At 36.0% G+C, this 15350-nt stretch overlaps 1 protein-coding gene across 1 annotated transcript in view; it reads right to left on the reverse strand.

The window, feature by feature from the left end:
• Nucleotides 1-5260: 5260 nt before the first annotated feature.
• SIRT1 (sirtuin 1) overlaps nt 5261-15350 on the reverse strand; it is a 28832-nt gene continuing 18742 nt past the window's right edge. The window contains exons 5-9 of the mRNA XM_007940700.2: nt 14086-14233; nt 13284-13363; nt 12212-12398; nt 9989-10552; nt 5261-5589 (exon numbers count right to left, since the gene is read on the reverse strand). Coding sequence (XP_007938891.1) covers nt 5261-5589; nt 9989-10552; nt 12212-12398; nt 13284-13363; nt 14086-14233 — 1308 coding nt within the window. The remainder of the gene's footprint in view (nt 5590-9988; nt 10553-12211; nt 12399-13283; nt 13364-14085; nt 14234-15350) is intronic.

Below are 15350 nucleotides of genomic sequence, written 5' to 3' on the forward strand. Positions count from 1 at the left end.
AGTACTGCTTAGTTTTTCTTTAATCACTGGGTGAAAAAACCTTAACTTTGGCCTGCAATAGCCTTTTGATTATTTTTTCATTTTGTAAATAATGTTAAGTTTTGTAATAAAATAGATATGTTCTGATACCGGTAAAGTTTCTATGGTTGTAATTGAACTGGACTGACTTTTAAAGTTGAAAAATTATGACCATTAAATATTACTGAAAATCTGTAAAGGCAAAAAATAGCATGGTGAAAACACAATCTTTGCTCTTTTGCTAAAATAAATATCTGTGCAAACTGAAATTACAGTTAGCAGTTAAATAACTTGTAGTTCTTGCCTCTCTTGTGAATACTGAGATGCTACTGATGGGCAGTTATTGATCAGAAAATTTAATAATTTAGTAGTGGAAAAACTATGTCCTACAATATAGCCAGAAATAGAAACCTTGGTACCATGATAACCAACCACTGGGTTATATACCTTTCAAAACTATTGATGCTGCAGGTTAGTATATAGTCAGAGTTTTCACAGTGCTTAAGAACTATTTCCTGGGATTTTTTAAAACAAATCTTAACAGTTTTATGGTGCTGATGCTTAGTTATCTCATGTCATTAAATTGTAAAAGTGAGTCAACGCACTACATGTGACTTTCAGCTATAATGCAGATATTTATTTTTAAAATTTATTTTAAAAATGCCATGAAAACTGTTCAAATAATAAAGATTTATTGGTTTAATATTTAAACTTTCAGTGCTTCTCATAAAAGATTCAAAGTTCTTCTAGAAGTTTATCTCAGAGGTTTCTAAAATTTTGAATCGCTTGTTTCTGTACCCATGTAAATTTTATTTTGGTCTCATTGCTGCTCCAGACCCCAGTGGAGGTGCTACGTAATGCAGTGTACAAAGTGCAGCTGAGTCCAAGGGTTATAGGGCAAGGTATTGTGAACCTATACTCTAGTTTAACTTAAATAGAACATTGTTTACTGGTGAAACATTGGAGCCTTTTATAGATAGAAGCACTAAAGCACTAAAATAATATTCTCACCTAAGGCAATTTTGCTTCCAACTAGTATTCTTCCGTATGAACATTCTTCCAGTATTGGATCCTATCTCTCCATGCATCATTTTCTTGAGGATAACATTTGTGTGTTCAAATAGAAAACTGGTGGTGTGTTAGGTGCTTGTTTCATAACTTCTTTGTGCTGTTAAGCTGACCTGTGAGCAGTGGAGTTCAGTGGACAGATATTTTAACAAGGACTTCACAACTTATCTGGGAGCACGCAGTACAAAGCTTAATTTGGTAAATATTACTGATCTTTTCCTCCCTCTGTTGGTACAAACTCTAAGGCACATAGCATTTAACAGCCAGATTTATGGTAGACAGTTAAATTGAAATTTTTTCCAATTGCTATGTTTTAAAACAGTAACAAAATCTCTTGAGAGCTTTATAGATCAGAGTAGGCAAATATTTGGGACCATGATCAGTTAATTGGCTAAAACTGAAAATATTTGGCCTCCACAGATTTATCTGCAAGAAACAATCAAGTGTTTGTAGATCCTGTCTTAGTAGTAATTTTCACCAGTAGCTATTGTCCAGACTAAAATATAAGGCAGCAGAACCAAGACAGTCTTTTAAATTAGAATAAAACCAGAATGCACCTTTTACCACTGAAGAGACCCAAATTAGTGTTAGTTTTCTCATAGCATCCATTCACAAGGATCAATTTTTAAGGACTGTTTATTGGGGTCAAATTTCTGACCAAAACTCCTACATTAAAAGCTCAACATGCACCAGGGAAGTCTTTCCTTTGAGCGTTTTGAGAAAGCTACATGAAATGTTCTGCTTCCTAGCCATCTCATACCTCTAATTTTTCCTCTGTACTTTGGCTGTCCACATTCCTTGGAAGTTTTGTTTACTGGAGAAGTCTCCTTGTTGCGCTAGGTCCTCACCCTTCCCATATTTGCTCATTAAAACCCAAGTTATCGAAATCAGTGAAGTATTTCTGGAAGTAAATTTGGGAAGAGAGGTTGCTTATTTCATAAAACAGCCTACCTCCCTGTTAGGCCAGCCAGCCCTGGCAGTGGAAGTTGTAAAGTCTGGGAAGGGGACTCCCCTATTCCTTTCCAGCTAACAGTGGTTCTCAACCTTGAATATCACGTGGGGATGTTTTAATACTATGCTAAAGCCTCATCTTAAATAGTCTTCACTTGAGAACTTCACCAGAGAGGTTATTAGACCTTTTCTGCATAGATCTACTAGCATCCTAGCTTGAGTTTAACGTTTACCCTGGCTTCTTTAGATCTTGGTTCGTTTCTTTAGGTCCAGGAATAGAGATATACTTCAAAGGAATCTTACTAATAAAGCTTAGTAGATGGTGCTACACCTCTGACTGAAAGTACACATTATTTTATCTACCGCTGAAAGAGTAATAATTAAACCATCAATCCATCAATAATCAGTGAAACAGTACATAACGCATAGTTACAAGGAAGATGGGAAGTGTTGAATAAAGGATCAATTAAAGTCAGTGTCATTTTGAGTAATTACTCAAAGAGTGTACCACCTCAGGTATGAACTACCTTATTCAAATTTGTACACATGGAATGCCACTGTTACTTATTTTTTAACATCTCAGGATGGGGTTTACAGGTTAAAGTTTTTAGTGCAAATGGAGCATACAGGGGCAATGTTAGGAAACTGCAAGTCAATCCCATATCCACCTATTATTTAAATTCCCTACATTGTAATGGTGTTTGCTTGCAGATGTCTGCTCTCAAGCACTGTGATGGATTAAGTTTTCAGGTGAGCGTCAAAAAGTTATCCTCTGTGGTCTGTAGTCTGTTTTGTCCAATCCCTGTTAGATCTAGCACCTGAGAGCAATTTTTAGGTAATTTGACTACTGTAGGGCCTGGGTTCTTGAATTCAGTTGTTTTCCTCTCTTCCCTATTGTCTCTTTAACCCCAAAGTCCTGTCTTTGTTGTATGACTCTGTCAGATCTTATGTCAGGTTCTTCTTAAGTACTGCCTTTCCCCTACTTTTTATCTAAGGCCCCTGGCCTAGAATGCTTGAAATATATTTTGTAATTATTGGTGATGTAGTTTCTATAGCCAGCACTATCAATGTTTGAAAGTACCAATTTGGGAAGGTTTGGGTTGTAATTGAATGAGGAAAATGTCAATATATTGAGAAGAGAAAAACCAGTTGCCTGCCATCAACCCAGAACTCATGGGGGACTTGCACGTGTGTCAAGGTAGAACTGTGCTCCGTGGGGTTTTCAATGGCTGATTTTTTGCAAACAGACCGCCAGGACTTTCTTCTGAAGCACCTCTAGGTGAACCCAAACTACCAGCCTTTCAGTCAGCAGCAAGCACATTTCACACTCCAGGTATACTGAGAAGAGCACATCTACAGCCCTCGATGCTGTGTAAATTCTACAAAATTAAAAAAGTTATACCTTAAACAATGTTAAGTTAACAGAAAAGAGTCAAATGACAGTTTTAATAGACTTTAAAACAGTGTACAAGTATAAAACACTGGTTTTGTATTTCAAAAGTTGGAAGAAGATATCCAGTCATTAAACAGTCTACAAAACGTATGCCAGTAGATTACATAAAAGACTATGTACAATATAAAAAGAGCTGAAAACAGTCTTCACTGTAAAAATAATTTAAAACAAATTTTTCGATTTAAAATATCATCTATAGCACAAACACATGTCATGCAAATGGAAAACTGAATACACTGCATTTGTTAGTGTAGCCAAATAAATTTAGATTGAGACATCTTTTAGGTAGAGAAATGGCCATTCAGTACAGTTTTTCTTTCCTCTGGCAGTTAACTGACCTAGCTGGGTATTATATGCATTAAGAACAGCTGTATTTCAAACCCTTTTTTTATTGTAATAAATACTAAACATATGAATAGTCTATAATTTGGGAAAATGCTGGGGGAAAAAATCTGGAAAATAAATGCTTACTGTGCAATTTTTATAAAGTAAGAACTTTTTTAAAAAGGCTAGAAGCTTCTGCAACTGAGAAAGTTGGTATCTAGAGTTTTAAGGCAGGCTAAGCTTTTAAATAAACATGTTACAGGAACTAGTTTCATTAACTATTCTGCTATTAGAAATTACATCATTTTCTTCTCTGTAATACTAGGCTAGTACTTTGGTGTTTATTACACCAAATTTTCCCAACAGGAGCCATGTAGTGTGCCTCCAGGGGACACGTCCTTTTTCTGGCTGAGTATAATTAACATATTACTTTGGAATTGTAATCAGAGGCCTGTTGCTCTTTTCATTAATGAAAAAGAAAAACAGTCCAAAATATTACACTCTCCCCAGTAGAAGTACCATTATTATAAATGCAGAAAGGCTTTGCATATTCACATCTTGGCAGTTTAATACTTGTGGAAAAGGACCAATGCAAGCTCTACCACAGTGACATATTTAAACAACAATGGCAAGTATTCTCAAAACTAAAGGGATCCAGGCAGGCACTATTGTTTCTAAAGCAATTTAAACATTTCCAAAGCAGTTTTTTGTTTTTCAGGTTAGTTTTATGAGCCAATACCGACATTAACTACATGTCTACAGGAAGTACAAAAGCCACCCTCATTTAAATAGTAACAGTATTCCTGAAAGCACCAAGCCTTAACTTTAAAAAAAAGCAAAGACAACTAAGTGCTCTCCTACATATTGTTGGCTTCCTTCGACTTACATTGCATGTTATTTGAGATTTTTAAAAAGTTAGCTGCCACAAGTTTTGGAAAATGCCAGTGTTTAAAAATAGGTAATTGTGCTAAAGAATCGAAAGTTTAACAGAACAGAGATTTGAGGATGTCAAACCAATGTTACAAAGAAAAGTGAAAATACCATTCTTTGGTCTAGATAAGCTGTTCCCTTTACATTAAATAACATTCCAATGGCTTTTTGAAAACTTTAAAATGTTGAAATTCACTAGGCAACAACAAAATTATATATACATATGGATGTATCATACAAATGAACCTTTAAAAGAAAGTAAAAGTCTTGACCAAGAGCTGATTAAAGATACTTAGTACCTTTCTTTAAAAAACAAAAGGTTAGTGTTGAGTGTACAAGTACAGAAATAATGAAGTTAAAAATCACCCATGAAAAAACAATCTATTTCACCAGTCTATAAATATTACACCTTTCTGGTTTCCTTGCTCTATTGAGTTCACAAGTAAACATTCATTTTTGACATGCTAAAGTTCCTAATGCTGGTGGAACAATTCTTGTACCTAGATTATTATTACATTATGATTTGTTTGATAGATAGTTAATGTCTGCTGCTTCCTGTTTCACAGATAAAGCTTCATTAACTGCCTCTTGATCACCTCCATCAGCCCCAAATCCAGTTCCTCCAGCTTCCTCAGGAACATCAGTATCATCTTCCAATCCATTGTAGAATTCTTCAATCTCACTTTCATCCTCCATGGGTTCTTCTAAACTTGGACTGTGGCATGTTCCACTATCACTGTTACTGCCACAAGAACTAGAGGATAAGACGTCATCTTCAGAATCTGAGTATACCTCAGCGCCATGGAAAATATAACGATTTGGTGGTACAAACAGATACTGATTACCTGAAATACATTACAGTAATAAAAGAGAAAAGTTATTTTCACTTTCTAAAACTAATTGAAAGTAAGGCTGAGTAGGCAACCTGAAAGAAGTGTAGGCCCCAGCTCTACTGAGTATCATTACTAAATGCTGGGGTAACAAGTATCAGTACTGTATACTTAGGTTTTTTCAGAAAAGCTATAGACTTAGTTCTGAGTTCCAATATTCTGCCACTTTTTAGCTTTGCAAACTTGGGCAGTTATTTCTGCCTCAATTTCTTCATCTGGAAAAGTATGAAAAAAAAATAGAAAACTTATTTTCAGTAAAGATTATTTAACCAATTATTTGGAAGAGATTTGATGAAAACAGTATCCAGCACAACCTACACTAGATACCCAATTCATGATACCCAAAATTCATGTTCATTTAAAGATGAACTTCTCTAAAGCACATATTAGGTGTAAATATTTGTAGCTTGGTAGCGTAGTCCCTAAGGCACTTCACTGCTAACCAGAAGCACTCCTCGGAAGGAAAGGTGCAGAAGGAAAGATGGGTAATCTACTTCCGTAGTTATACCGCCTCGGAAACCCAAGGACGGCTTGCTATGAGTCAAGCTGACTTGATGGCAACATACCACCACCACCATAATCATAAAACTAAATTGAAATCGTCAGTAATGCGTCTTCACCACCTATTCAAAGTGTGGTGTGTGGATACTGGCAACACCTGGAAAGCCAATTCTCAGGTCCCACCACCTACCTACTCAATCAGAGTCTGCATTTTTGTAAGAGTTCTGCCACATTGCAGCTTGAGAAGCACTGATTACCTCTGGACTTAACCTTCCTTCACTCCTTCCCAAATTTGTATTCGCAGTGTAAAATTTCACCTAAGATGGTCAGGAGAGTCACTGTCGCCCTGCCCTTAAAACCACAGACCCAGTGTCAAAAACTCCTCTGGGAGGTCCCATCTTAGAGCATCACTCTGAACCCATGAATATTAATAAACTCCGTAGAAGTCTCCAAATTCATGCCGTGGAGTCAGTTCGACTCTTAGCAACCCCACCTTGGGTTTCAAGGTGGTATATCTCTATGGAAGTAAATTGGCCAGTCTTCCTTCCAAGCAAGGGCTGGTGTTGAACTGCCAGCCTTCTGGTTAGCAGTCACATGCCTTAGGCACCATGCCTCCAGAGCTCCCTAGAAGTCTCCAGCACATCCAATCACAAATCTGTTTGGTCTAATTTAGGTTAGCGTCTTTTGTTTACTTTAAAGTGGATGGAGGGGAAACACTAAAAAAAATGATGAGTGTTTCCTATCCTTGAACTGACGAGAACATGTAGCTCCTAAGTCTGTTTCATGTAGTCGTCATCATGTTGTATTTATTGCTCCATATCCCAGAATGATTCACAAAAGCCTGGTTCCTACATAGTCTATCTGAAGTGGCATGCCATTTACGAAGCTTCTCTTCAAAGTGGCTTTCAATCTTTTTATACTGCATCATGAGCTAGTACTCAGGCTAGTATGTGTGACAATCATTTTTCAAAATGCTGATCTGAACTCACTGACTTCAAAACTGACTTTCAGATCACAAAGTTTGAAAACCACTTCTTGCCCTTTGTTGCAAGAGAATACACAATATTCAGCTTTCTAAGCCACTGGTATTAATTTGCATGGCTGGAGCAGGGAGTCAAGTACTTGATTCCAGCTGCTAACAGAAAACCCATCTTAGCACTAACTCGACCATTCCTGGGAATCCTACTTTTACAGGTGGCCCCAGTGCGTGCTTGTCCTGCACTTTCTTACTGTAGTTTAGAGCGAGCTTCTAAAAAAACCGTTTCATTCTGGCTCTGGCACCCCTGAAAAACTGAATACTCTCTCTCAAACCAACTACCCCTATACCTGTCTGGATCTGCCCTCTTGGCAACCATCAGGATAAGAAATTTACTTCATGTATGCCCTCACTTCCTCCTGTTTAGCCTTGGTAATACACAGAGAGGTAAAAAATAACTTGGTAACCTAAATAATCTAGTGGCCATTTGGTTTTAAAAGCTATAATTTTACACTATAAACTTACCTTTTTTTAATTCTCAATTCTACGAGATATGTACTACTTTATTCCCATTTTACAGATTAAGAAGGTGAGAGGTTAAATAATTCTGCCAAAAGTGGATATGAGACAGCTCATGTCTCGTTCCAAAGTATAATACAAAAAGGTCCGTTCTGGTTTTAATCTTTGTTTCTTGGGGCAAAGAGTTTTGCAAGTTTAACCCATCTGCCAAAAGACATTCAAAGAAGATCCCCAGTACAAACAGGTAGGCAGATGTTGTACATGGTAAGACTTACATTATCTAAAATAATAACAAAATAATATTTATCGTATTCAAATTCTCTTGCATGGAACACTTCTGTCTTATGTACAGGCAGCACCTACTGTGGGTAGTTCTAATAAGTATTCATTTCAGCCTTTGAAATTATATTCAGAATTGCACATATGCATTTGTTTGGGGAGATATATCACAGCTTTTGCCAGAATCTTAAAAAGGGTCCTTTACCCAAAAACACTAAGGATTAGAACTATTACTCTTGAATTCTTATCCAGTGACTAGTGCTTTGTAACAATGTTTAACCCAAAGAAATGACTTAAGACAGACATATTTTTAACAAAAGTACACATAAACCAATTTTTCTGACACTTGCCACATTCGCAAACACAAGCATCCGTCTGTGCTTTTGCTACTTCGCTAGTTTTCTCCCCTGGAAAATTTTAACTCCCTAGTTATGGCTTAAGCAGGGTTTTGAACCGATTCTGCTCGGTTCAGTCATGGCTGATGGAGCGACACTGAAAAAAGATTCAAATGTGTACAATGCAGATAGCACAGAATGACAACCAAACAAGAAAAATTATAGGATGACACATTGCTAGAAACTTAACTTCTTAGAAAACAAAGGTGATAAGCACTTTGCACAGCAACCACAAATCTCTTGCTCTGAAGAGCACTGCCCCCACTCAAAGATGGTGGCTGATGGCACAACTCTGAAAGTGTGTGGCACTCCATAGTCCTGGCAATAATCCAACAGCCCATCAGCCTCCTGAAAGAGCTCACTATGCCTCTCCAGTTCCTGGAGAAGGAAGGGTATGATGCTTGGTTAAGTAGAGGGTCAGTGAGAAAGGGAAAGACCTTCAACGAATGGCTGCAACCATGGGATCAAGCACAGCAATGACTGTGAGGATGGCACAGGACCGTGCAGTGTTTCATTCTGTTATACACAGGGTCAGTAAGAGGACGCCAACTCAATGGCACCTAACAGCAGCAGCATGAAAAAGAGACCCAACGTCTTAACTCAACTGAACTACAATTCACTTAAAGCAAATGACTGGAACACTTAACATATTTGTCTAAAAGGTCTTGTCAGTTTACAACTTAATGTTCTAAGTTGTAAAGGATGTTAACTTATTTACTTAGAGGTTGTTTTCTGGGGGTAGAGGGGGTTTAATTGCATTGATTAAATTAGGGTTTTCCACCAACCATACTTCGGGATTTAACATCATTTTTCCAGAAAATAGGAAGTGCTTTCCATATTAATTAGTAGCTAACTGGTAAAGTAGGAGCTCTGGTAGCCTAGTGCCTAAGGCACTTGACTGCTAACCAGAAGGCTGGCGGTTCAAACCCACCAGCCACTCCTCGGAAGGAAGATGGGGCAATCTACTTCCATAGTGATACCGCCTCGGAAACCCAAGAAGGGGTCGCTACAAGTTGGGTCCGACTCGACAGCAAATAAGAACAACTGGTTAAGTAATTAATTAATAATTGTTAAAGATTTTCCATATTGACAGTGTAGGTGTTATTCCTGATAGTTAGTGGAGAAAAAACAGAAAAGTTGTCTAGATCTGAGACAACACAGCAAAGTGGTTATAATGAGTGCAAACCCAGAGAATAGACCTGAGATCCAATCTGGCCACTTCTCAAGTGGTTGCCCCCGTGGTGCTATTTTCCCACCTGTAGCAAAGAATTAGTAACAGTTCCTTCTTACCTCATAAAATTAAAATCAGATAGTTTGTAAAACAAGTGAGACACAGTAAGCCCTCAAATCTCAGTCATTGTTTCTACTGAGTTAAAGCTCTAGGCTCAGATATTGGCAGAACACACAATATCTTCTTAATCTAATGTTGTTCTTCCCTTCCCCTAGAGAAATAACAATGTGCAAAGCAGATTTCAGACTATTTTTTCCCTGTACTATGCAAGATACCCACTGGTTTCTCTTCCTCTACCTTAAATTATGATCTTCAGGTTTTCTAAACAGAATCAACTGACTCCATTCAGCTGCCAAAAGCTATCCTATCAACTAATCAGCCAAAATTGTTAATTTCATACAAAAATTTTGATACAATAATTGTACTTCCAAAAAAGTTCACACCCTTTCTTACCATCAAGCCGCTTACTAATCTGCTCCTTTGCAAGTCTAATGGGCCAACACTTTCTCACTGGTTCAGCAACTGAAGTTCTTTCATTGTTGTCTCCAGTACTGGAGCCAACGTTCTTCAAATCCGGACTCTCTAATTGTTCAGTAATACTTTCAGTGTTCCTAGTAGAAATCTGTCCTTCTTGAGATTTTTCTTCCATATACCCTTTAGATTCAGACACATCTGAATCGCCAATATTACTCTTAGTTGCTTGATCTATAAGTGTGACAATCATTGCAGAATCTGGTGGTGAAGTTCTTTCTGGTGAACTTGAGTCTTCTGAAATATTAAGAGGGGTGGGTGGCAACTCTGACAAATGAGCCAACTCTTTTTGTGTTCGTGGAGGTTTTTCAGTAATTTCTGAAAGCTTTACAGGGTTGCAGCAAAGTTTGGCATATTCACCACCTAGCCTATGACACAATTCATTAATGATGACATCACAGTCTCCAAGAAGTTCTACATCAAAGTGCAGATGAGGCAAAGGTTCTCTATTAATTAATATCTGAGGCACATCATGGGGTATGGAACCTAAAATGAAGATAAAAAGTAACTGTAAGAAAAAGGAGAAGTAATCTAATCAAGCAACAACAAATATGCCATGCAAAAATTTAACATGGACTGAGAGCCTAGAGTACCAAATAACAAAAAAGAAACTCTCCATTAATTCTTAACCAAACCACTGCATTTCATCAAGCCACCTAGTAAACAGAGCAGTAAGCTCACTATTCCAGTCTGTACCTCAATTTCTTCATTTGTATAAAGGAGGCAATAGCTAAACTTTTCCATGAGGTGGTAATAAGAATTAAATGCATATTATTACCATTCTACCGATGTAAATCTTGACATAGAATTAAAATTACACACAGCTAGCTATTCTACACCATTCAAGGAGCTCTGGTGGTTCAAACCCACCAGCTGCTCCGCGAAAGGAAGTGGGGGCAATCTGATACTTCCCTAAAGATTTACCACCCTGGAAACCCAATTGGGGTCGCTATGAGTCAGAATCGACTTGATGACAGTCAGTTTGGTTTTGGGTTTTATTCTATACCATTATATACTTGTTTTTTCATTTAATAAAAAATAACCTTTTCCTATCACCAACACACCATTACATTATCCCCACAGAAAATGTATCAATTTCTCTGCCTTTGAATTAGCCTAAAGATTTAAGGAAAAAAGGGAGGGAGGCTTATATATTAAACTTTAATGTTGTTTAATTACAAATTGACCTATATATTATACCTTAATAAAATTTCACTGCTATTTAGAGAAGACAGAGTTAACTGCTAAAGCCACCAGATGTGGGGTAGGACTTAGGGTAGAAGTGGAGAGTCTGACTCCATAGTCATCTAATGTTTATGCTCTAGCTACCTATTTGACTACTGGTCTAGGAACCTAGTACCTGTTTAGGAGTTTGATACTCTCTTCTTTGCTCCTCCCCTCACTTAGGAGGGCACAGGCATATCTGATGCTAAACAGTCCCTCTATTTCCTTCTCCTTAGCTTTTGGGGGGGAGGGAGGTGTGAAAGCAGATGTTAAAGAAATATTCCTGAGAACAGTAGGACTTAAATTGTATTTGGCATTTTTATACACGTGCACTTGGGGGTACACTACAGTTAGAGACCATTATTATGACATGGTATGGCTGTTAATACTGCAAGAATGAACCAATCATTTTGAACCTGCAAACACCATCCTATATAAAAGCACATTACATCTCTATCAACCTATATATTTGAACTTATTGAACTGGAAATCAATTAAGTTTGAAAGGTCAACAACTCCTTCACAGAAATTCAATCTGGTAAAAATGTTTATCTAAGACTTCAGCCTCTGTGACTATCAATGAACTATTTTCGTATTAAGAATTAACACTATATAGATCACGGCTGTTCATAACTAATTCCTGCCACATTAAAAATGTGTTCCATTACAAAATATAAACTGTTTACTTTGCTTTTTCATATAAATTAGAATTTGCTATTCTATTTTGATCTTCTCCTAACCCAAATGTCAGACTGACCAATCTTCATGAGTAAGAATGCTACTTAAATAATAAAATTTAGCTCGTCATGTCCCTTTAACCAGAGGCAGAAAAAAACTACTGGGGGTGTCTATTATATAGTAATTCTTGTATGAGTCATGGCATTTACACAGAAATGTTCTCCAAAACCATCACCAACTTACTTGGAATTAGTGCTACTGGTCTTACTTTCAGGGAAGACCCAATAACAATGAGGAGATCAACTTCATCTTTGTCATATTTCATGGCTCTATGAAACTGTTCTGGTAAATTCTCACCAAAAAACACAATCTCTGGTTTCATGATAGCAAGTGATTCATCAGCTGGGCACCTAGGACATCGAGGAACCACCTGCATTTATGTTCCAGATTTTGGTTGAGGAAAAAAGAAAAGCCCAAGTCAAAATAGTCAGCATTTTCACATTTCCCAAGAATGTATTTCAGAATTATTAAACAGTCAGAAAAGTGACGGATAAACAGCAAATTGAGTATGATCAAGTATCAACTGTCAATGTCAGATTAGTTAATAACCTACAGACACTATACAATGAAAGAACACTATTTAATAGCTGCACTGAACTACATTTGAAATGCAAGACTCCATTATCTATTGAAAGGGGAAAAAATCTATCTATCTATATGTAAAAATGTTTATAGAAAAAAAAATCCTTTAAAATGACCCTGTGTTCATACACGTAAGATATAAGAAAGCTGGCCTAAAGTACAATGGCAGTGGATCCTTAAGAAAAAAAGTTTGTAAAACACCATGATTTTAATATACTAACCTTCCTCTATTATAAATAAATGATTAAGCATATATGCAGCCAAGTACAGATGACTTATTTCTGGCTGATTTTTGTTTTCTCACTGTATCTTCCCATATTTTTTGGCAGTGAGAATTTATGAAATTATTTTACAATTTATAATAATGTCTTAGAAGAGTACCAAAACTAATTTAAAATTCAAAATCTAACAGGCATCAAAAGGGTAAAAAGTAAGGAGAAAACAAATACAACACTTTGCTTCTGACCATTTTAAGAGACATTATGGAGCAAGTTTCTAATTAACGTAGGGAAAAAGTCTTATGTATTTCACTGGAATCTACAATGCTAATACTTTCTTTCTGGCACTTTTTACATCACAAATACTTTTATCTAAAGGAAGATTTGGAAGCAAAAAAAAAAAAAAAGACTAGATCAGAGAGATGGCACAATTCTTAAAATGTGGATGATTATACCTGATTAAAAATATCTCCACGTACAGCTTCACAGTCAACTTTGTATTTACAAATCAGGCAAGATGCTGTTGCAAAGGAACCTGAAAACAACCGACACACACACGCACACACACACATATATATTAAAGAAATATTTCCATTTTTTAAACATACCACAAAAATCATAATATAAAATTTGACACCAGGAAAGTTAGAGACGCTCTATGATTTAAAGAGACTCCACAGGAGAATCAGAAGATGGAACAACAACAACAAAAATATTTAAATGATAAACAAATCTTCAATTGCTGAGACATTATATAATGCTCTCTTCTAAAGATGGTCTTTTCCAAAAAATGAACCAACTCCTTAGTTCAACAGTGTGTTTTAAAAACATTTTGAGATACCTGAGAAAATGACTAATGGTTAATCTATTCATACTTTAGATCAAAACTCTTCTAGATTTCTGATTCCTGTAGTATCAAAACTATACAGTTCCTTTCGTTTTATAACAATGTCATGTTTCTTCGTACATAACCATTAGTCAAAAAAGGTTACTGAAAAGAATTCAATGGCATGCACTGGAATCTCTTTTGAAATCCCAAAATACATTAATATTTGATGTTTCATGCAAGTATCAAAGCTAAGATTTCTGATTTCATTTTTTTGCATTCTACTTTTCTTAGGTTATCTACAGTTAATCAAGTAATATGATTAAATAAGAACAATCTTTAGTTCTGGATGGCTGGCAACTTTGATAATTCTATCTTTTACTATAAAACTTATTAAATAAACGATAGGAAGCATTCTGAAGTTTACTAACCATGGCACTGAATTATCCTTTGGATTCCCGCAACCTGCTCCAGTGTATCTATATTCTGAGTATAGTTGCGAAGTAGTTTTCCTTCCTTATCTGACAAGGCTATAAATTTGTGACAGAGAGATGGTTGGAATTGTCCAGGATATATTTCCTATGTAATGCAGAAAGTAAAAATAAAAATTTTACATTAAAGAAATAAATACAACAAACGTAAATTGCTTAGGCTAAACAAACTTTTGGATCTAGTAAAATTACCGATGATAATTCCTCATGTATAAGTAATTTAGAAAATAAATATAAGCGTTTTAAAGCATCTAGATGGTTGTAACACATACGTTCAAAAAGACTGTTGCTGTAGTATGCATAAGACTCAGGAACTAGTGAACTTGGCCCCCTGAAGAAAAGAATAAAGTCTACTCATAAACATCCCAACATACATTAGTAGGCATTTTAATGAAAGTCAGAAACAATACACACCTTAAGATATATCTAACTTTTGCTGGCTGCAAATTCAGATTTTTTTAAATGGAAAAAGTAGAAACTGAAATTATAGATATCAAAGATACGGTGAAAGACTATTTTTTGTTTGGTTTTGTTTTTTAACTAAAAAGGCACTGTCACCATAAGAATTATTTTTTTTTTTTTAATTTTTTTTTGATTCATCATTCATTGTAAATATCAACCTGTTGGAAGTTAAAGCTAAAGTTTTAATTCCTTACCAAAATTGTTTTCCTTCCACTGCACAGGCACATACTGGTATAGTATAGAGTTGCTCATGAATGCTGAGTTGCTGGATTTTGTGTGTGTGTTTTTCCCCCCAAATAATGCTTCAATGCTGTTTCTTCTTTAAAAACAAAGAATTCAGATATATACATGGCAAAAAGATCAGAGAAAAAGTATCAATTTTGGTCCTCCCAACTTTTGACAGTGTTCTTTTATTAAATTTCATTTAGTAAGTGACTATGGCAAAGGAAGTGTCTTCTCTACTTTATTTAAAGTAGCAGTGCTATCTACTTACTTCCTTACCATTCATGACATGCTCTATCATATTAAAATGCCAGCAAAAAACTACATACAACCATATGTCCTTCAAGAGGGGACTGGCTGTATAAGTATGGTACGTTCATAATAGAATATGCAGCCACTAAAAAGTATGAGGGAGATCTAGATGCACTGACCTGGAAATTCAAGTTAATCACCAATGTGTATAGTTTTTTGTTTTTGTTTTTTTTTTAATTAAACAAAAAAAAAATTATATATAGATATGT

This window comes from Orycteropus afer, unplaced genomic scaffold, assembly GCF_000298275.1.
Source record: "Orycteropus afer afer isolate SDZICR_OR568_19922 unplaced genomic scaffold, OryAfe1.0 scaffold00070, whole genome shotgun sequence".
Taxonomy (NCBI): Eukaryota; Metazoa; Chordata; class Mammalia; order Tubulidentata; family Orycteropodidae; genus Orycteropus; species Orycteropus afer.